General features: G+C 44.0%; 1 protein-coding gene across 9 annotated transcripts in view; it reads left to right on the top strand.

Moving 5' to 3' along the window:
- Positions 1 to 19,905, top strand: part of LOC110494585 (inositol 1,4,5-trisphosphate receptor, type 1b) — a 143,340-nt gene that overhangs the window by 44,624 nt on the left and 78,811 nt on the right. For all 9 annotated transcript variants that reach the window (XM_021569788.2, XM_021569785.2, XM_021569786.2 and 6 more), the window contains 26 exons: positions 3,603 to 3,702; positions 3,793 to 3,953; positions 5,158 to 5,299; positions 5,426 to 5,584; positions 5,727 to 5,899; positions 6,326 to 6,445; positions 6,676 to 6,870; positions 7,039 to 7,290; positions 7,401 to 7,542; positions 7,658 to 7,811; positions 8,011 to 8,201; positions 8,404 to 8,536; positions 8,726 to 8,780; positions 8,910 to 9,075; positions 9,424 to 9,588; positions 9,693 to 9,764; positions 9,877 to 10,014; positions 10,211 to 10,336; positions 10,447 to 10,647; positions 10,816 to 11,067; positions 12,771 to 12,896; positions 14,006 to 14,134; positions 15,508 to 15,628; positions 15,837 to 16,021; positions 18,451 to 18,599; positions 19,740 to 19,851. In XM_021569788.2, the coding sequence (XP_021425463.2) occupies positions 3,603 to 3,702; positions 3,793 to 3,953; positions 5,158 to 5,299; positions 5,426 to 5,584; positions 5,727 to 5,899; positions 6,326 to 6,445; positions 6,676 to 6,870; positions 7,039 to 7,290; positions 7,401 to 7,542; positions 7,658 to 7,811; positions 8,011 to 8,201; positions 8,404 to 8,536; positions 8,726 to 8,780; positions 8,910 to 9,075; positions 9,424 to 9,588; positions 9,693 to 9,764; positions 9,877 to 10,014; positions 10,211 to 10,336; positions 10,447 to 10,647; positions 10,816 to 11,067; positions 12,771 to 12,896; positions 14,006 to 14,134; positions 15,508 to 15,628; positions 15,837 to 16,021; positions 18,451 to 18,599; positions 19,740 to 19,851 (3,919 nt within the window). The remainder of the gene's footprint in view (positions 1 to 3,602; positions 3,703 to 3,792; positions 3,954 to 5,157; positions 5,300 to 5,425; positions 5,585 to 5,726; positions 5,900 to 6,325; positions 6,446 to 6,675; positions 6,871 to 7,038; positions 7,291 to 7,400; positions 7,543 to 7,657; positions 7,812 to 8,010; positions 8,202 to 8,403; positions 8,537 to 8,725; positions 8,781 to 8,909; positions 9,076 to 9,423; positions 9,589 to 9,692; positions 9,765 to 9,876; positions 10,015 to 10,210; positions 10,337 to 10,446; positions 10,648 to 10,815; positions 11,068 to 12,770; positions 12,897 to 14,005; positions 14,135 to 15,507; positions 15,629 to 15,836; positions 16,022 to 18,450; positions 18,600 to 19,739; positions 19,852 to 19,905) is intronic.

Raw genomic sequence — 19,905 nt, 5'->3', positions numbered from 1 at the left:
CAGATAATTTTTTTTGTGTGGGGTATAGCTGAGGTAGTCATACAAAAAAAAACATTTTAAGCACTATTATTGCACACAGAGTAAGTCCATGCAACTTATTATGTGACTTGTTTTGCACATTTTCACATAACAAAAGGGTTGAATACTTATTGACTCAAGACATTTCAGCTTTATTTTATTTTACTTCTTAAAACATAAGTCCACTTTGACATTATGGGGCAGTGGGCCAGTGACAAAACAATCTAAATGTAATCAATATTAAATTCAGGGTGTAACACTACGAATTGAGGAAAAAGTCAAGGGGTGTGAATATTTTCTGAAGGCTCTTTAATGGAACGATATTGGTCTTTTTCCATTTTATTGGTCATATGTACAGAATACACATTATATACACTGTCCAACAAATTGCTTACTTGCCACAACAACAATAAGAAACAACAATAGGAAATAAGAAAACAAACATCAAGATAAATGGCTCAGTAGAACAGAATAAACATTTTAGCATGAGCATAATAGAGGACGATACAATATTTACACATTTTTGTGCAGTATTTTGTAATAAGAGTCTGGTAGCAGCAGTTGTGGTGTGTGTGTGTGTGTGTGTGTGTGTAGCATTAATGTCTATTTGTGTGTGGATGTTTATGTGAATTAGTGCATATGTGCTAAGGTGTGGAGAGTCAATCCAAGTGGTCAGTCCAGTTTAAGTGTTCAGCAGTCTGATGGAGCCTGGTGGAATCAGGAAAACCTCCCACAGACCTAGCCTCAGTCCAAATCTGCATGTGCTTCAGGGAAGGGAACAGAGCTGTGAAGTAGCAGAAAGCCATGAAGGAGTGACTGCTCAACTGCAGTTTTTCCCATTAAAACCCAGGAGTTATTATTTGTCATGTTGTGTTTCTACTGTTGTGTGAGAATCTGTTTTTGGGTGTGTGTGTTCATGCGTGTTCAATCATGTTCCTAGGTGTGGATTGATGCTGGCCCTCAGATCATCTTCTCCTATGCCATTGGCACCTACTATGCTGCAGCGGCCTCAGGAAAAAAATTCTCCATTTAGATTTGTTTCATCAAATTGTGAAATAATCCATGTCTGTTGTGAATATAGGTGATTATGATTCTTGGCATCATAACAATGACAGTCAAAGGAGTTGGACTGCAAGTTCCAACACAATCACCTATATTTACAACAGCCCTATTTTCCTGCCATTTTTTGTCTAGACGGCATAGTTGTGCAAGAAAGCAACGCTTGGTACCCTTAGTGTTGGTACACAAAAAAAGTGTTTGAATTTTGGAAATGGATGCTCATAGAGTCTTAAGAGTTTTGAGAGTTTTGAGAATGACACAAATATTAATTTACACAAAATTTGCTGCTTCAGTGTCTTTAGATATTTTTTGTCAGATGTTAGTATGGAATACTGAAGTATAATTACAAGCATTTCATTAGTGTCAAAGGCATTTACTGACAATTACAGGAAGTTGATGCAAAGAACCAGTATTTGCAGTGTTGACCCTTATTTTTCAAGACCTCTGCAATCCGCCCTGGAATGCTGTCAATTCACTTCTGGGCCACATCCTGACTGATGGCAGCCCATTCTTGCATAATCAATACTTGGAGTTTGTCAGAATTTTGATTGTCCTCCAGCCTCTTGAGGATTGACCACAACTTCTCAATGGGATTAAGGTCTGGGGAGTTTCCTGGCCATGGACCCAAAATATTAATGTTTTGTTCCCCGAGCCACTTATCACTTTTGCCTTATGGCAAGGTGCTCCATCATGCTGGAAAAGGCATTGTTCATCACCAAACTGTTCCTGGATGGTTGGGAGAAGTTGCTCTTGGAGGATGTGTTGGTACCATTCTTTATTCATGGTTGTGTTCTTAGGCAAAATTGTGAGTGAGCCCACTCCCTTGGCTGAGAAGCAACCCCCCACATGAATGGTCTCAGGATGCTTTACTGTTGGCATGACACAGGACTAATGGTAGTGCTCACCTTGTCTCTCCGGACAAGCTTTTTCCGGATGCCCCAAACAATCGGAAAGGGGATTCATCAGAGAAAATTACTTTACCCCAGTCCTCAGCAGTCCAATCCCTGTACCTTTTGCAGAATATCAGTCTGTCCCTGATGTTTTTCCTGGAGAGAAGTGGCTCCTTTGTTGCACTTCTTGACACCAGGCCATCCTCTAAAAGTCTTCGCCTCACTGTGCGTGCAGATGCACTCACACCTGCCTGTTGCCATTCCTGAGCATGCTCTGTACTGGTGGTGCCCCGATCCCGCAGCTGAATCAATTTAAGGAGATGGTCCTGTTGCTTGCTGGACTTTCTTGGGCACTCTGAAGCTTTCTATAGAAAAATTGAATCGCTCTCCTTGAAGTTCTTGATGATCCGATAAATGGTTGATTTAGGTGCAATCTTACTGGCAGCAATATCCTTGCCTGTAAAGCCTTTTTTGTGCAAAGCAATGATGATGGCACGTAATTCCTTGCAGGTAAGCATGGTTGACAGAGGAAGAACAATGATTCCAAGCACCACCCTCCTTTTGAAGCTTCCAGTCTGTTATTCGAACTCAATCAGCATGACAGAGTGATCTCCACCGTTGTCCTCGTCAATACCCACACCTGTGTTAACGAGAGAATCACTGACCTGATGTCAGCTGGTCCTTTTGTGGCAGGGCTGAAATGCAGTGGAAATGTTTTGGGGGGATTCAGTTAATTTGCGTGGCAAAGAGGGACTTTGCAATTAATTGCAATTCATCTGATCACTCTTCATAACATTCTGGAGTGTATGCAAATTGCCATCATACAAACTGAGGCGGCAGACTTTGAGAAAATTCATATTTGTGTCATTCTCAAAACTTTTTGCCATGACTGTACACTTGTTTGAGGATGTTACAGAATGCCATCACACCCACCAATGGTGAGGGCCCGCTGTAGCTGTTATTACCATCATCTATGCCTAAGTAGGTTTTGGGTGATTTAAACAACACATTGATACACACACAAACACACGCTCAAAGAGCAAGCATCCTGCGAGGGAGAGGAATAACTCATCACGTTAGAGCAATGACAGTGTTGTTGTTATTGTAGAGGTTACTACTAGGGGGGGATACTACCGACTCGGCCATCTATGACCATGCAGAGTGACCATGCAGACAATGCACTGTTATAGATTGTTGAGCTTGAATCAGGAGCAGAGCATGAGTAATCATTAACATTTTATTTTATTATATTAGGATCCCCATTAGCTGATGCCATGACGCCAGCTTGTCTTCCTGGGGTGACATGAGTTATTGAGCATCCTGTCCCGTCCTCACAGGTCTTGGTTTACATAACAGGACAACAACATTTGCCCATCCAAGTTAACAGAGCATAGCAACGATGGCAGTAATTCTGTAGCTGGAAGGTGTGATAACAGGGTAAACCCAGCTGGTATTCCCCAGTATTACCACACACTTCTATGAATGTTTAAGCAATGCTCACTTTTCAAAGCTACTGTAAGGTTGACACCTAAGGAATTACAATCCACAGACATTATTTTGAATATACAAGACCTACTATAGTGTTTTTTTTAATATTGTTGCTGTCCTCTGAGTTGCTCTGTCTTGATCCCTCAGGAACTCTTTCGTGAGGCTCAGGCACCTCTGCACCAACACATGGGTCCACAGCACCAACAACCCAATTGACAAGGAGGAGGAGAAGCCTGTCATGTTACGGGTGAGTGGCTGGGAAGGATAATAGTGTGTGACCGTTGGTCGGACTTGAAAATCTATTTATTGAAAGTATGTTTTACATGTCCCTGTTTAGATTGGTACATCAGCGGTTAAAGAAGACAAAGAGGCCTTTGCCATAGTGCCTGTCCCCCCAGCAGAAGTCAGAGACTTAGACTTGGCCAACGATGCCAGTAAAGTGTTAGCATCCATCGCTGGCAAGCTGGAGAGGGGCACTATAACCCAGAATGAGAGGAGGTAAAGTGTGTCCCTGCCGCACTCCTTTGACCTACTGTATTACTTTATCGTACATACACTACCGTTTGTGGTCACTTAGAAATGTACTTGTTTTTGAAAGAAAAGCAAAAAAAAATGTCCATTAAAATAACATAAAATTGATCAGAAATACAGTGGGGACTGTTGTCCTGATTAAAGAAGCAGTAAAACTGGCCTTCTTTAGGCTAGTTGAGTATCTGGAGCATCAGCATTTGTGGGCCTGAAACAAAGTACTTTCCTCAGAAACTCGTCAGTATATTGTTGTTCTGAGAAATTAAGGCTATTCCATGCGAGAAATTGCCAAGAAACTGAATATCTCGTACAATGCTGTGTACTACACCCTTCACAGAACAGCACAATCTGTCTCTAACCAGAATAGAAAGAGGAGTGGGAGGCCCCCGGTGCACAACTGAGCAAGTACATTAGAGTGTCTCGTTTGAGAAACAGAATACTCACAAGCCCTCAACTGGCAGCTTCATTAAATAGTACCAGCAAAACACCAGTCTCAACTTCAACAGTGAAGAGGCGACTCCAGGATGCTGGCCTTCTAGGCAGAGTTGGAAAGAAAAAGCCATATCTCAGACTGGCCAATAAAAAGAGAAGATTAAGATGGGCAAAGGAACACAGACACTGACAGAGGAACTCTTCCTAGAATGCCAGTATTAGTTTTCAGTTTTCAGCTGTGCTAACATAATTGCAAAAGGGTTTTCTAATGATCAATTAGCCTTTTAAAATGATAAATATGCCTATGTAGATATTCCATTAAAAATCAGCCATTTCCAGCTACAATAGTCATTTACAACATTAACAATGTCTACACTGTATTTCTGATCAATTTGATGTTATTTTAATGGACACATTTTTTTGCTTTTCTTTCAAAAACAAGGACATTTCTAAGTGACCCCAAACTTTTGAACGGTAGTATATCTGGTAGGTTGAAAGTATTTTTAGAAGGCTGTTGTTGGACTTTTGACATTTGGTAGAACTAATATTTTTCATGTTGAGATTGTCATCATTTAACACCTACACCAGGTAGTAGTTTTTCTTTAACACCTACACCATAGTTTTTCTCCTTTAGCTGTTGTTCCTAGCTCATCTCTCTGGAGAGGCTGGCTGTAGGAGTTGGTGTTATCTGGTACCTTGGTAGAACCAGTCACCTCCCTGGCCCTGTCACTTTGGTCTCTAGGTTTGTCACTAAGCTTCTAGAGGACCTGGTCTTCTTCGTGTGTGACATCCCCAACACTGGCCAGGATGTGCTGGAGATCATGGTCAACAAGCCCAATCGAGAGAGACAGAAACTCATGAGGGAGCAAAACATTCTTAAACAGGTACACCTCATCGTACAATACAGCGGTAGTATCATCTACATTGGGCTTGGTTAAGTTGACCTCTCTGCATTGTCATTTTGAGCATCACAATTAAAAATTACACATGGAATCCATATCCCTTTTTAGATTTTCAAACTTCTCCAAGCCCCGTTCACGGACAGCGGGGATGGTCCCATGCTGCGATTGGAAGAGCTTGGTGACCAGCGCCACGCCCCCTTCAGGCATATCTGCAGGCTCTGCTACAGGGTATTACGGCACTCCCAACAAGACTACAGGAAGAACCAGGTTGGTGTGCATAAATTATTGATTGATTGATGTTGTATCAGACGCAGAGATGCAGAATTTATTTTGTTAAAAGGCTAAGTTTACTTGACCTGTTAGTTGTACGTTCGAATGGTGCTGACCCTCACTGACTCCCCCTCTACAGGAGTACATAGCCAAGCAGTTCCGCTTCATGCAGAAACAGATAGGCTACGATGTTCTGGCTGAGGACACGATAACAGCCCTGCTCCACAACAACCGCAAGCTCCTTGAGAAACACATCACAGCTGCTGAGATTGACACCTTCGTCACCTTGGTCAGGAAGAACCGGGAGCCCAGGTGAGACCAAGAGGAGGGGCAATAGGATGGGGGCATGCCATGAGCCTGATTCAGAAGGTTGTTTGTGGGCAGTTTGGGTGGATCTTTTTTTGTACAGCACCAGCCAGGGAATGTAGTAGATGTAGATTTATTCAAATGTATGCATGAGGATATCAGAGGAAGGGATTGTGTGGGATCATGGCACTGGAGGTAATTGCTGTCATTACTGCTGTCAAGCTCCAGTCATGCCTTATGCTACTGGTGATATGAGAAACATGCTGGTCCAATGGCCTGGATGAAGAGGGCTTTTACTGGAGTCTTATGGAGCTGGTAGGGGAACTGGGACAGAGCCAGAATAAGCCTACTCTGGGAGCCTGTAGTGTAGCCACTGGCAGTTTGACCTGTACATTGACAATCATTCCCTTTCTCTTCGTCTCTTATCTTCAGGTTTCTGGACTACCTGTCTGACCTGTGTGTGTCCATGAACAAGTCCATCCCAGTGACTCAGGAGCTAATCTGTAACGCCGTGCTGGACCCTTCCAATGCAGACATCCTCATCGAGACTAAGTATACCCCCCTAGATATGATGATTTTGTTTTACCCTAGCATTGAAAACATGAGCGTGGGTGTGTGCATGTGTTTGAACATTGATCTGATGCTTTCTAATTAGACTGGCTCAATTGCTGTTATTAGTAATGCTGTCGATTTATGGAAACAAAACACAGATGTGTTGTTTCAGTATTCATTATTTTCTGCAGTTTCTTTGTTGACTGTCTGTTTTATTTGCCGCCGACCAGGCTAGTGCTGTCGCGCTTTGAGATTGAGGCTGTAACAATTGGGGAGGCTCCCGTGGAAACGGAGGAGGACGAAGAAGAGGTGTGGCTCTTCTGGAGGGACAACCTCAAGGAGATCAGGAGCAAGAGTGTCAGAGAGCTGGCCCAGGATGCCAAGGAGGGCCAGAAGGAGGACCAGGAGGTGGTCAGCTATTACAGGTCAGGGATCAGGGCATTACAGGGTTCACAATGCGTTTTGGTTGGATAGTTAGTGTTATGACAGTATGTAGAAGCATATGCACCAGTAATTTGATTGTCTGTGTGTAGGCCTGCTTTCAGACTAGGGCCCTGACCAGATGTTAAAGTATGTTCCTCTCCCTCCTGCAGGTACCAGCTGAACCTGTTTGCGCGGATGTGTCTGGACCGTCAGTACCTGGCCATCAATAAGATCTCTGGCCAGCTGGACGTGGACCTGATCCTGCGCTGCATGTCTGACGAGGACCTGCCCTACGACCTGCGCGCCTCCTTCTGCCGCATGATGCTGCACATGCACGTGGACCGCGACCCCCAGGAACAGGTCACCCCCGTCAAGTACGCCCGCCTCTGGTCTGAGATTCCCTCCAAGATCGCCATCGGCGAGTGAGTGGGGTTTATGAACGTGTTATTAGAGTCCTTTCAGAGATATTCTACATTACCTGAGTTCATCTACAGGCTACCCTTTACACAATAATATTCTCTCCCTTTCTAAGCTACGACAATGATGGGACAACCAGAGATGAGATCAAGGAGAGGTTCTGCCTGACCATGGAGTTTGTGGAGAACTACCTGATGTCTGTGGTGTCTCAGAACATCCCCTTCGACGACAGAGAGAAAAACAAGCTAACCTTCGAGGTAGGTTTCCCTGGAAACAGCATGATGTCAACCAGACAACTTTACTTTGAGGTAGGAATGCATAATGTATATGTGGAGAATTTATTCCCCTCCTTTTTCTCTATTATCTATGAAGGTAGTTAACCTGGCAAGGAACCTCATTTACTTTGGCTTCTACAACTTCAGTGACCTGCTGCGACTGACTAAGATCTTATTGAACATCCTGGACTGTGTTCATGTCAGCACCATATACCCCGTCACCAAGCTGGAGAAGGGAGAGGAAAAACAAGGTGAACAGCACACTGCTGCCTGTCTGTTACCCTTCTGTCAATTGGTATTGGATGTTACTGATGTACTGTAATTGAGGCGCACTATCTCTCTCTCTCACTCTTTCTCAATGGTGGAGTTGATAAGGTTTGGTTAATGTGTTGTCTGTGAGTAAGTGCCCCATTTCAATTCTGAGGTGTGTGTGTGTGTGTGTGTCCACAGGCAGTAATGTGATGAAGTCTATCCACGGGGTGGGGGAGCTTATGACCCAGGTGGTCCTCAGAGGTGGGGGTTTCCTACCCGTCACCCCCACCCACCAGCCGGAGGAGGGCGTGGTCAAGACCCAGACGGAGCCGGAGAGGGAGGACATCATGGTGATGGACACTAAGCTCAAGATCATCGAGATCCTCCAGGTAACTCCTGCCCTTTTCATCTGGCTTTTCATGTAGATTGTCTGATAATTGAATCCAATTATCATGGCTTTGATTTCCCATAGTATCAAATAAAATTGTATACAAAATCGACAACATATTTTTCTCTGTATGATTATTCTTAGTGGGGAGCTCGAAAGCCTGGTGTTTTAACTAAATTATGCGTTCTGTTTCTGTCCGCTAGTTCATTCTGAATGTGCGGCTGGACTACAGGATCTCCTGCCTACTCTGTATCTTCAAGCGGGAGTTTGATGAGAGTAATCCTCAGGGTGATGGCACAGCATCTAGTGCTAGTCAGGATGGAAATAATATGACAGGTCAGCATACTGACAGCCAGAGCCTTGTCCTTTGTTGTTACTGCTTTTACCCTCAAGCTACTGACCCTACAGACATACCAGATGTTCATTTTCAGAATGATTAAATTAATGTATGGTGTTGATGGTTTCTGAAGGGAAGTATGGCCTTCAAATGGCTTCACAATAATGTAAATGCTTCATTTTTTTTAGGGGCTCTAGATTTTGAGAACATTGAGGAGCAGGCAGAGGCGATCTTTGGAGGAAGGTAAACCCTCTCATTTTAAATCTTGATACAATGGAATGCAGTGTCCGTTTCCATAATTACACTGTATTAACACTGGCGTAGGTCTTATGAAAGTGTCCCAGTGTCTGAGCCTGGTGTGTTGTCCTGCAGTGAGGAGAACACCCCTCTGGACCTGGATGACCATGGCGGGAGAACCTTCCTGAGGGTGCTGCTACACCTCACCATGCATGACTATCCTCCCCTGGTGTCTGGGGCCCTCCACCTGCTCTTCAGACACTTCAGCCAGAGACAAGAGGTCCTCATGGCCTTCAAACAGGTAGACCACCGCCCAAACCCATAGGCTCCACAGCCACAAGAACACACAGGTGCTCTGTATCATAGCTCCTCACACCCATCAATAATATTATCTTTAGTTAGAAAGTCATTTTATGAATTAGCAGCAGTCGTTGGGTTAAAAGGCGCTTGAAGGCCTAGCTTGCTGTGAATATTCAACGCCCAGGGGGCGGGGCACAATTGGCCCAGCGTCATTAGGGTTTGGCCAGGGTAGTCCATCATTGTAAATAAGAATTTGTTCTTAAATGACTTGCCTAGTTAAATTAAGGTTAAATAAAAAATCAGTACAATTAAGTCTACATTCAGGTATATGTCTTCCTCTTCCTCTTAGGTCCAGCTCTTGGTAACCAGCCAAGATGTGGACAACTACAAGCAGATCAAGTCAGACCTGGATCAGCTGCGCTCCATTGTAGAAAAGTCTGAGCTGTGGGTTTACAAGAGGCAGGGGGATGATGACGGAGGGGACGGACCCTCAGAGTCCGACCATAAAAATAAGGTATTGTTTCAACTGAACTAATGGTTACTGTACATCTGAAGGCTTTCGCTGAATGCTTCACATGAATATGAACAAGCTCTCATTCTAACTCTGTCCATGTGCAGGGGGATTCAGGCAGCTCAGACAAAAAGAAGACGGAAACCACCAGCAGTTACAATTACAGGGTTATGAAAGAGGTACAATCTTCTTAATTTTCTCTCGTTGTTCCATCACACACTGTAAGGAGTCACATCAGATATGTATGAGGTAGTCAGTCTCTGAGCCCCTTCTCTCTTCCCCTCTGTTCAGATCCTGCTGCGGCTCAGTAAGCTGTGTGTCCAGGAGGGAGCGTCAGGGAAGAAGAGTAAGAAGCAACAACAGAGACTACTGAGGAACATGGGAGCCCACAGTGTGGTGCTGGAGCTACTGCAGATCCCCTATGAGAAGGTACTGAAAGATAGGATGGGCCAGACCTATACTCTCATCACCTCATGCTTTAGAGAGACTAAAAAGGCATAAAGGCATGAAGCAAGCACATAGACTTGTACAATTACGAGGTCAACAATGACATTTGTGGAAGGTTTGAATGATAGCTCCAGCTCTTGGGTTGTGTGTCTGTCTGTACTTGTGATGAACACTTTAGGGTGAGGACGTCCGCATGCAAGAGATCATGAAGCTGGCCCATGAGTTCCTCCAGAACTTCTGTGCAGGGAACCAGCAGAACCAGATCCTACTGCACAAGCACATTAACCTGTTCCTCAACCCAGGGGTGAGTGGACTCCTGGGGTAAGGGTTGGCGCTGGGCTGGGAAGAACCAGTGGTACTCCATCATTCCAATGCCAATAAAGCAGCTAGTTTAATGCTTATCTTTCTCTTCAGATTCTGGAGGCAATCACCATGCAACACATCTTCATGAATAACTTCCAGCTGTGCAGTGAAATCAACGAGCGTGTGGTGCAGCACTTTGTCCACTGCACCGAGACGCACGGCCGCCATGTACAGTACCTCAAATTCCTGCAGACCATTGTCAAGGCTGAGAACAAGTTCATCAAGAAGTGTCAGGACACCGTCATGGCTGAGGTGGGGCAGGATAATTGCAGTGCACACATGATTATAATGCAAATGAAACACACTATGCATTTCTGTAATATAAACCAGCAATACTACCCAAACAAACGTGCTTTCAAATCTATATGGTGTGTCAGTAGAAGCTGATAAGAACAGCATGTCTGTCTTCCTCCCGCTAAGCTGGTGAACTCAGGCGAAGACGTGCTGGTGTTCTACAACGACCGTGCATCCTTCCAGACTCTGGTCACGATGATGCGGTCAGAACGGGACCGTATGGATGAGAACAGCGCTCTGAGGTACCACATCCACCTGGTAGAGCTGCTAGCCGTCTGCACCGAGGGAAAAAATGTTTACACAGAGATCAAGTGCAACTCTCTGCTGCCTCTGGATGACATAGTGAGGGTGGTCACCCATGAGGACTGCATCCCTGAGGTGAGTGAATGTCGGTTGGGCCAACAGGCAAGCGGGGTAGACCGCTGGAAATATATGATGAGCCCTATTTGTATATTGTGGAACTCATCTGAACAGATGCTTCTTGAAGCAAGTTAGGCTAAATTATAATTATTTGGCTCTTGAGAATAATGATGTACTGTACCTAGGTAACTCTAAAGTTGTTAAAGGTCAACTGTCTCTTAGAACCATCTTTTCTGTTTTTAAACAGTCTATGTGGCATCAATATGAGTCAGAAACATAAATTCTAGTGTCAAAATTTACTACAAAGTGTAAATAGGATAGTTTTGGTCATAAAGTCAGTCTCGTCCAAAACAGAGTTTTGTAAGTGAGGTAGTCATGACTTACTGGATGGTTTTGGTATGGAAGCAGCTGTGCTGATTGCGCTCTATCAGCTGTACGCACTCTATCCAATCATAGCAGCCAGAACCTCCAGACAGTGCGACAGACCTGCCCATTTTACAGCGCCTCAGACTATTTTACATAAGAAAGCACATCGCCAATATTATATTGAAATAACCCTTGGCCCTAAGCCCTTTATGAAGTGGCCACTTGCTGATGTGTTTGATAGCGTCTATCACTCGAGTGTACCCGTTTTTTGGGAAAAATTTGAATTGAGACGATCAGATTACACTTGTATCCCAACTGCAACTTGTCAATATTCCATTGTTCCAAAAACCCAGGCATTCGCAAGCATCTTGTGACTCCTCGCAATCTGTTTTTGTAACATGATTCTCTATGAGAACTGCCAGACAGACGCGCACTCTGATAATAGATAGTGAGAAAGTTGTAAAAAACTAAATGGCACCGAAACACACACTTTGCCACTCCCCAGTGACATGATAAGCTGATTGTGGCCTGGCTGCTCAATGTGCCTGTTACAGTAGCTACTACTAGCTTCATTGACAATCAGAGTTGAAACTTAGCTAGCTACCAAGTGATTTTGGGAACTGATAAACAGTGTGTAGCTTGTGCTTTATTTATCATCGTATGACAGCTTGCCGATAATGTTATAGACTTGTTATTGTTCTCAGAAATCAGTCCTGAGCTCGTAGCTAGACTTTCCCGACTTGATAGACTGTACGGAGTGCACTGACTAATTTTCCATGCTATTTTTTTTACGTGAGAAATACTGCACCAAACACCTAAATTAGACCTCTGCAAAAAGTCTACATTTAATTTCAGATATCTTGATTTATCTTAGATTAATTCTGACTATTTTAACAAAGTGACTATTTTGAAGAAGTGGCTATCTTGTTGCTACGGTGACTCAGGAGGGACAAACAACAGTACCTGCCAGGGTATGATTAAGCAATAAGGCCCGAGGGGGTGTGGATACAGCCCTTAGCTGTGGTATATTGGCCATATACCACAAATCCCAGAGGTGCCTTATTGCTATTATAAACTGGTTACCAACATAATTAGAGCAGTAAAAATAAATGTTTTGTCATATCCGTGGTATGCATACCCGTGGTATACCACGGCTGTCAGCCAATCAGCATTCAGCGCTCGAACCACCAGTTAATATGCAAACGTTACAGACCCATATCAACCCACACAACCAAGACGGCTCTCATTTGGTTCCTGCTTGGCTTCAGTTCTATAGCATTTCCTAATGAGCAATCTTCAAAATGAGGCCAAATCACAAAGTGCCGTCGCCCTTTAATTCCGACCTTCCTCTCTAGGTGAAGATAGCCTACATCAACTTCCTGAATCACTGCTACGTGGACACAGAGGTGGAGATGAAGGAGATCTACACCAGCAACCACATGTGGAAGCTCTTTGAGAACTTCCTGGTGGACATATGCAGGGTAAATAAACACACATCACATCTGTTCCATATCTTATGGCTTGTCAACAGACATGCAGGTGACATGTTACTGATAGCTTGTTGATCGTTTGTTAAGCGTTCTACAGGGAGACTCTCCAAATAAAGTGTTATGGTTTCAAAATTCCGGTAACTTTCCCAAAATTCTCAGGTTTCCCAGAAATCACAAGAGCCTAACCCTCCCCTAACCCCGGCCAAACCCTCCCCTAACCCAGCCAAACCCTCCCCTAACCCTGGCCAAAGCCTCCCCTAACTCGGACAAGGCTGGACCAATTGTGCACTGCCCTATGGGACTTCCGATCACAGTCAATTGTGATACAGCCCAGGATCGATCCCGGGTCTGTAGTGACCCCTCTAGCACTGTGATGCAGTGGCTTAGACCACTGAGGATGCAAATTAAATTGTATTTGTCACATGCACCGAATACAACAGAATACAACCTTACCGTGAAATGCTTACTTACAAATCCTTAAAACCCCTGCAGAGTTTTAAAATTGTAAGAAAAAATGTACTAAATAAACTAAAGGAAAAATAGGAACACAATAAAATAAGAATAATGAAGCTACCGGTACCGGTACCGGTACCAAGTCAATGTATAGGGGTACGGGGTAGTCGAGGTAATTGAGGTAATATGTACATGTAGGTAAGGGTAAAGTGACTATTCATAGATAATAAACAGAGAGTAGCAGCAGCGTGTGTGAAGGAATGTGTGTGTGTGGCGTCCATATGAATGTATGTTTGTGTGTGTTGCAGTGCCAGTGTAGTATGTCTGATTGTGTGGTTAGAGTCCAATGACTGTACATCGAGCCTGTGTAAGACAGTCAGTGCAACAAATAAGAATAAAATAAGCGGGTCAATGTCAATATTCCGTTCAGCAGTCTCATGGGTTGGGGGTAGAAGCTGTTAAGCCTTTTGGTCCCAGGCTTGGCGCTCCAGTACTGCTTGCTGTGCAGTAGCATAGAGAACCGTCTATGACTTGTGTGACTAGAGTCATTGAAGTGTTTTAAGGGAGGAAGTGTGATCCAGTGAATGCTCACCCATTACCCACTGTCTGATGAGTCAACCTTGTATATCTGTGTCTGCTGTCTGTAGGTCTGCAACAACACCAGTGACAGGAAGCATGCAGACACGGTTCTGGAGGGTTACGTGACAGAGACGGTCATGAGCATCGTCACCACATTCTTCAGCTCGCCCTTCTCTGACCAGAGCACCAGTCTGCAGGTAACCATGACTGCAAAACAACACAACTTAAATAACCACCATAACACACAACATGTTACAATCCAAGCAGTTGAATGGTGGATATTCTGAGCTGTCGGATGAAATCTGGTATCAATCATTTTCTGTTGATAGTGATCTGTGTTAACTTATTGTTTTATAAAGGGCATTCATGAACATTACATTTCTTCAAATAGGTGGCGCGTCAAGTGTATGTAAGTATGGGTAAATGTCCAGCTGTGGTTAGCTTCCTGTCCCCTGGGTGTGTTCCTTACCAGCAGTCCTAGACTAGCAATAGATTTCATATGGAACTGAGTCAGCACCTTCCAAGAACCCTTTACAGATGCTGGCGTCTTGAGAATCCTCCCCCGAGTTCCTTCCCAGATCTTTGTTTCGCAAGATGCCATCACTGCTGGGATGTGGTTGCAAACAGCAAGTAGAGAATGGTCAATCACTCTGTGGTCTACTGTAGCCTAAAGAGGTTGGGACATGTCCCGTGTGAGGGAGTAGCCCATTGCTTTTCTTGGAAGACTTGTCCACTTCACTCTATGGCTTTTTCAACCACTCGTGGTGTAGGCTAGTAATACCAATGCAAGATTAGCTTGTAAGGAATTGCGTTTCCTGTTTTGCAGGAATAGTTTCACTCCCATTAGACTTTATTAGGTTTTGTTTTTCTCATTTTCTCACCCTTAAAACTCCCTCCTCCATCCACCATCCCACATCCCTAGACACTTACAGTAATATGCGTGTACACAATTTATGTGAAGCACCTAATGATGATATTCATTCCCTTCTATCCCATGACAGGCAAGCATTCTGGGAAAGATGACCGAGGTATATGTTGTGCTGTAGGTTTGTGTGCAGCTTGCTTACAGGGTGTTGTTAGGTCCTGATGGTAGTGGTGATACTGTATGTATTAGACATTGGTACAGCAGAACTGGTTGATACCTGAACTGATTCTGGTGATAACCAACAGGCATACTAGAAGTGATAGACCGTCTTACCTACTGTAGGTGTATAATAGAGCACGTCTACAGCACATACGGTTAAAGATTCTAGGATTCTACGGGCAAACAGGAGAAAACGCTTTGAAACAGAAAACATAAATTAGCATTCAGGTAATACCTTGTCAGTTTCAAACTTTTCTCTGGTTTCTCACTGCAGAACATGACCCGTTTGTGTCTGAGAGCACCCTATGGTCTGAGATAAACCACAAAAGCCTTTGTTGATCACCACTGGGGATTTTAACTTTGGTTAATGTGTAGCTTCTGACTCATCTTTTGACGTCTTCTCTCCTCTCATATCTCCTCTACTTTCTTCCTGTCTGTTTCTATCGGCTCTCTCTCTCTCTTTCTCTTTTTTTCTCTCTCCCTCAGACTCGCCAGCCGGTGTTCGTTCAGCTCCTTCAGGGGGTGTTTAGGGTGTTCCACTGTAATTGGCTCACCCCCACACAGAAGGCCTCAGTTGAGGCCTGTATTAAGGTGCTGTCTGATGTGGGTAAGATACCTGCACTTGGTCTCCACCTGTTTCCCAAACACTGTCTTGATAAAGTCTGAGAAATAAATCCAATGAGTTCATTTTGTCTATCAACTACAATATATATATATATATATATATTTATATATATATATTTCAACATCTTTTGAAACTATTGTGAAACGAGCGCCCCTCTTAAGTTTGCATCCTACTGTTTCATTGCACACAGCCAAGAGTAGAGCCATTGCCATCCCTGTGGACCTGGACAGCCAGGTGAACAACCTGTTTGTCAAGTCCAACAATGTGGTCACCAAGTCCATCCTGAGCTGGAGGCTCTCTGCTAAGAATGCCCCCAGGAGGGACTCTAACGCCACCACGTCGGTCAGCTACAGGAACATAATAGAGAGGCTACAGGTGAGACTTCATAATGACCATGTCCATCACCTACAGGAACATCATAGTGAGGCTAAGGGTGAGACTACATACTAACCATGTTTAAGCTACAGGAACATCATAGAGGCTACAGGTGAGAGTTCATACTGACCATGTCCGTCAGCTACAGGAACATCATAGAGGGACTACAGGTGAGACTCTGGAATATATTGAGGAGTTAACGTTTACTGTAGCTTTGCATCTAACAGTGGGTTCAAGCCTAGTTCTGACAACATTTGATATGGGTAATCAGGGAATCAGTTTCATTATGATTTTGAATTCAATAACATCATGCTTCTGTTGTTGGGAAAATTAGCCATGACTTCAGGTGCTGAGGTTTTGGAACTCCAGGTCAATTGGCCAATCCATTCCCAGAAATGGAATGCATGGAAGTGCAATAGTAAAGGAAATACTTGTAATTCCCAAGAAGGATAATACAGACTTTGTTACAATTTCTTTTCAGCCAACATACTGAGGATACTAGCAGACAATATTGCCACTCCTATTTGCCCTATTTTCAATTTAAGCCTACTAGAAAGTTTGTGCCCTCAGGCTTGGCGGAAAGAAAAAGAAATTCAGCTACCTAAGAATAGTAAAGTCCCCTATACTGGCTCAAATAGCCGACCAATTAGCCTGTTACCAACCCTTAGTAAACTTTTGGAAAAAATTGTCTTTGACCAGATACAATGCTATTTTAAAGTAAACAAATTGACAACAAACTTTCAGCATGCTTATAGAAAATGACATTCAACAAGAACAGCACTTACACAAATGACTGATGATTGGCTGAGAGAAATTGACTATAAAAAGATTGTGGGGGCTGTTTTGTTAGTCTTCAGTGTTGCTTTTGCCATTATTGATCAGAGTCTGCTGCTGGCAAAACATATGTTATGGCTTTACACCCCCTGCTATATTGTGGATGAAGAGTTACTTGTCTAACAGAACACAGAGGGTGTTCTTTAATGGAAGGCTCTCCAACATAATCCTGGTAGAATCAGGAATTCCCCAAGGCAGCTGTCTAGGCAATTGAAGTTTTTCAATATTTTCTAATGAATTGCCACTGGCTTTGAGTAAAGCCAGAGTGTCTATGTATGCGGATGACTCAACACTACACATGTTAGCTACTACAGCGACTGAAATGACTGCAACACTTAACAAGGAATTAGTTAGTCCTAAATATTTCTAAAACTAAAAGCATTGTATTTTTGACAAATCATTCACTAAACCCTAAACCTCAACTAAATCTTGTAATAAATAATGTGGAAGTTAAGGTGGCTAAACTGCTTGGAGTTACACTGGATTGTAAACTGGCATGGTCAAACATATTGATACAACAGTAGCTAAGATGGGGAGAAGTCTGTCTATAATAAAGATCTGTTCTACCTTCTTAACGGCACTATTAACAATACAGGTCCTACAGGCCTTAGCTTTGTCGCACCTGAACTACTGTTCAGTTGTGCCACAAAAAAGGACTTTGGAAAATGGCAATTGGTTCAGAACAGGGCAAAACGGTTGTTCCTTGGATGTACACATAGAGCTAATATTAATAACATGCATGTCAATCTCTCCTGGCTGAAAGTGGAGGAGAGATAGACTTCATCACTACTTTTATTTATGAGAGGTACATGTTGAATGCACTGAGCTGTATGTTTGAGCTACTGGCACACAGCTTGGTCATCCATGCATACCCCACAAAACGTGCCACAAGAGGTCTCTTCACAGTCCCCAAGTCCAGAACAGACTATGGGAGGCACATAGTACTACATAGAGCCATGACTACATGGAACTCTATTCCACATCAAGTAACTCATGCAAGCAGTACAATTTGATTAAAAAAACAGATAAATGGAACAGTGGGGGCTGTGAAGCAACACAAACAGGCACAGACACATGCATACACATACACGACAACATACGCACTATACACACATGTACACAAGGATTTTGTTCTGTAGATATGTGGGAGTTGTGGAGTAGGGACCTGAGGGCACACAGTGTGTTGTGAAATCTGTGAATGTATTTTAATGTTTTTAAAATTATATAAACTGCCTTAATTTTGCTGGACCCCAGGAAGAGTAGCTGCTGCCTTGGCAGCCATTGTTTTTGGTAAACAATGGTTAACTTCTGCTTTTATTTGTTTGTCGAGTGAGCAGTTTGAGACAATAAGGTCACAATGTTGACCAGCATGTTTTTCAGTTTTGTCAGCTTCCCTGTTGGGGCAGGACTTCAACAGTAGGGGCTGGCACCCAGGCACCAAACTCATAGAGACAGTTAGGTTGGGATCAGACCTACCCCTGATCTAACACTCAGTGTGCCAATGCCCTGAGTTTGCCTGTGCCCTGTCTGTGTCCTATCTCTGTTTCTGCAACGCCTCAAACCGTGCCTGTCCTCTGCTCTGCTTTGTGTTGTAGGACATAGTGTCAGCCCTGGAGGACCGTCTGCATCCCCTGGTCCAGGCTGAGCTGTCTGTCCTGGTGGACGTGCTGCATCGCCCTGAGCTGCTGTTCCCTGAGAACACAGACGCCCGCAGGAAATGTGAGAGCGGCGGCTTCATCTCCAAGTGAGACTCCAGTACCCACAAACCACGGCAAGCCACCCACATACCTGACAAGTTTACAAACAATCGACGCGCCTCTTGCCACGTCCAGTGATGGACCATAGTCTGCAATTTTCTTAGAAATTCTGCAATTTCTTCCAAAGCATTCGTAAACCAAATAAGGGTTAGTCCACTAGGAAATTACCTAGCTGTGGTTTGACTGGAAAGTCTGTACAGTCTCATGATACTGTCTCAGTGTTCAGGAATGCATGGTGTTAACCTGATCTGAGCTCTTTCATACTGTACCTGTTGCACTATAACTAGAGTTGGGACACATTTCCCCTGTAAGTCTACACAGTAACTGAATTCATCATTGTGCAGGGCGTCCCGCTCCAAACAGGCTAAGTACGGAAGTGACCCAGGGCTTTGTTTTCACATGTCCTACCCTGAGCCTACTGGAGCTCTGGCTCCCTCACACAGTCCTCCCTCCCTCCCTCTCTCCCTCCAAGCCTGCCTCCCCTACACAGGCCAGGCCACTCCTGTGTGTGTTGTGCTTGATAAGGGCTGAGATTGGATAACAGGGTGGGAGTGTGGATGTCTGTGCTCTTTGAACAGATTCCGGCTCAGGGATTAGCCTACGTAAAGGGCCGCAGGGAGGGGAAATTCATATGTGGAGGAGCACGTGAGACACCACCAGTTCACACTGATTCAGGAAACTGATTTACGGTACAAAGGCAATACAGTACAGTACTAGCCTCAATGTGTAGAATACAATGGGACCTTTATGGAAAGCCTGTATGCCAGAAGAGATTGGGTCTACTGGTTCATTGAAGCTTCAGCACTTGACTCATATACAGGATTGGTAATTTGGATTGAAAGGCTCCTAACCATGAATACAGTAAAACGCAGAACCTGATTGACCGCTCTAAGACCCACGTGAGGTCAAATCTCTACCCAAACATTTACAGCCAATAATACATTAAGCCAATCAATTAGGATTATGCCAAGAAGACATTTACCCTCATCTCTAAACTACAAGATTAACAGTAATTACTGTAGTAGAATCTCTCTTAAATCAGGGTATTTTTTAGTTGTTGTGGTATGCAGTTCTGTACAGTGCAGTATGTGTGATCCACCTGCCCCTGACCTCTGACCTCTGCCCAGGCTCATCAAACACACCAAGCAGCTGCTGGAGGAGAACGAGGAGCGGCTGTGTATCAAGGTGCTGCAGACTCTGAGGGAGATGATGACTAAAGACCGTGGCTATGGGGAGAAGGTACCTACACTAAAATGGCCCTCTTCACCACCTCACAATACTCATCTGGTTCTC

Source organism: Oncorhynchus mykiss, chromosome 17 (assembly GCF_013265735.2).
Source record: "Oncorhynchus mykiss isolate Arlee chromosome 17, USDA_OmykA_1.1, whole genome shotgun sequence".
In the NCBI taxonomy this organism is placed as follows: Eukaryota; Metazoa; Chordata; class Actinopteri; order Salmoniformes; family Salmonidae; genus Oncorhynchus; species Oncorhynchus mykiss.
The sequence above is the reverse complement of the archived record's forward strand: the minus strand, read 5'-3'. Positions and strand labels throughout refer to the sequence as shown.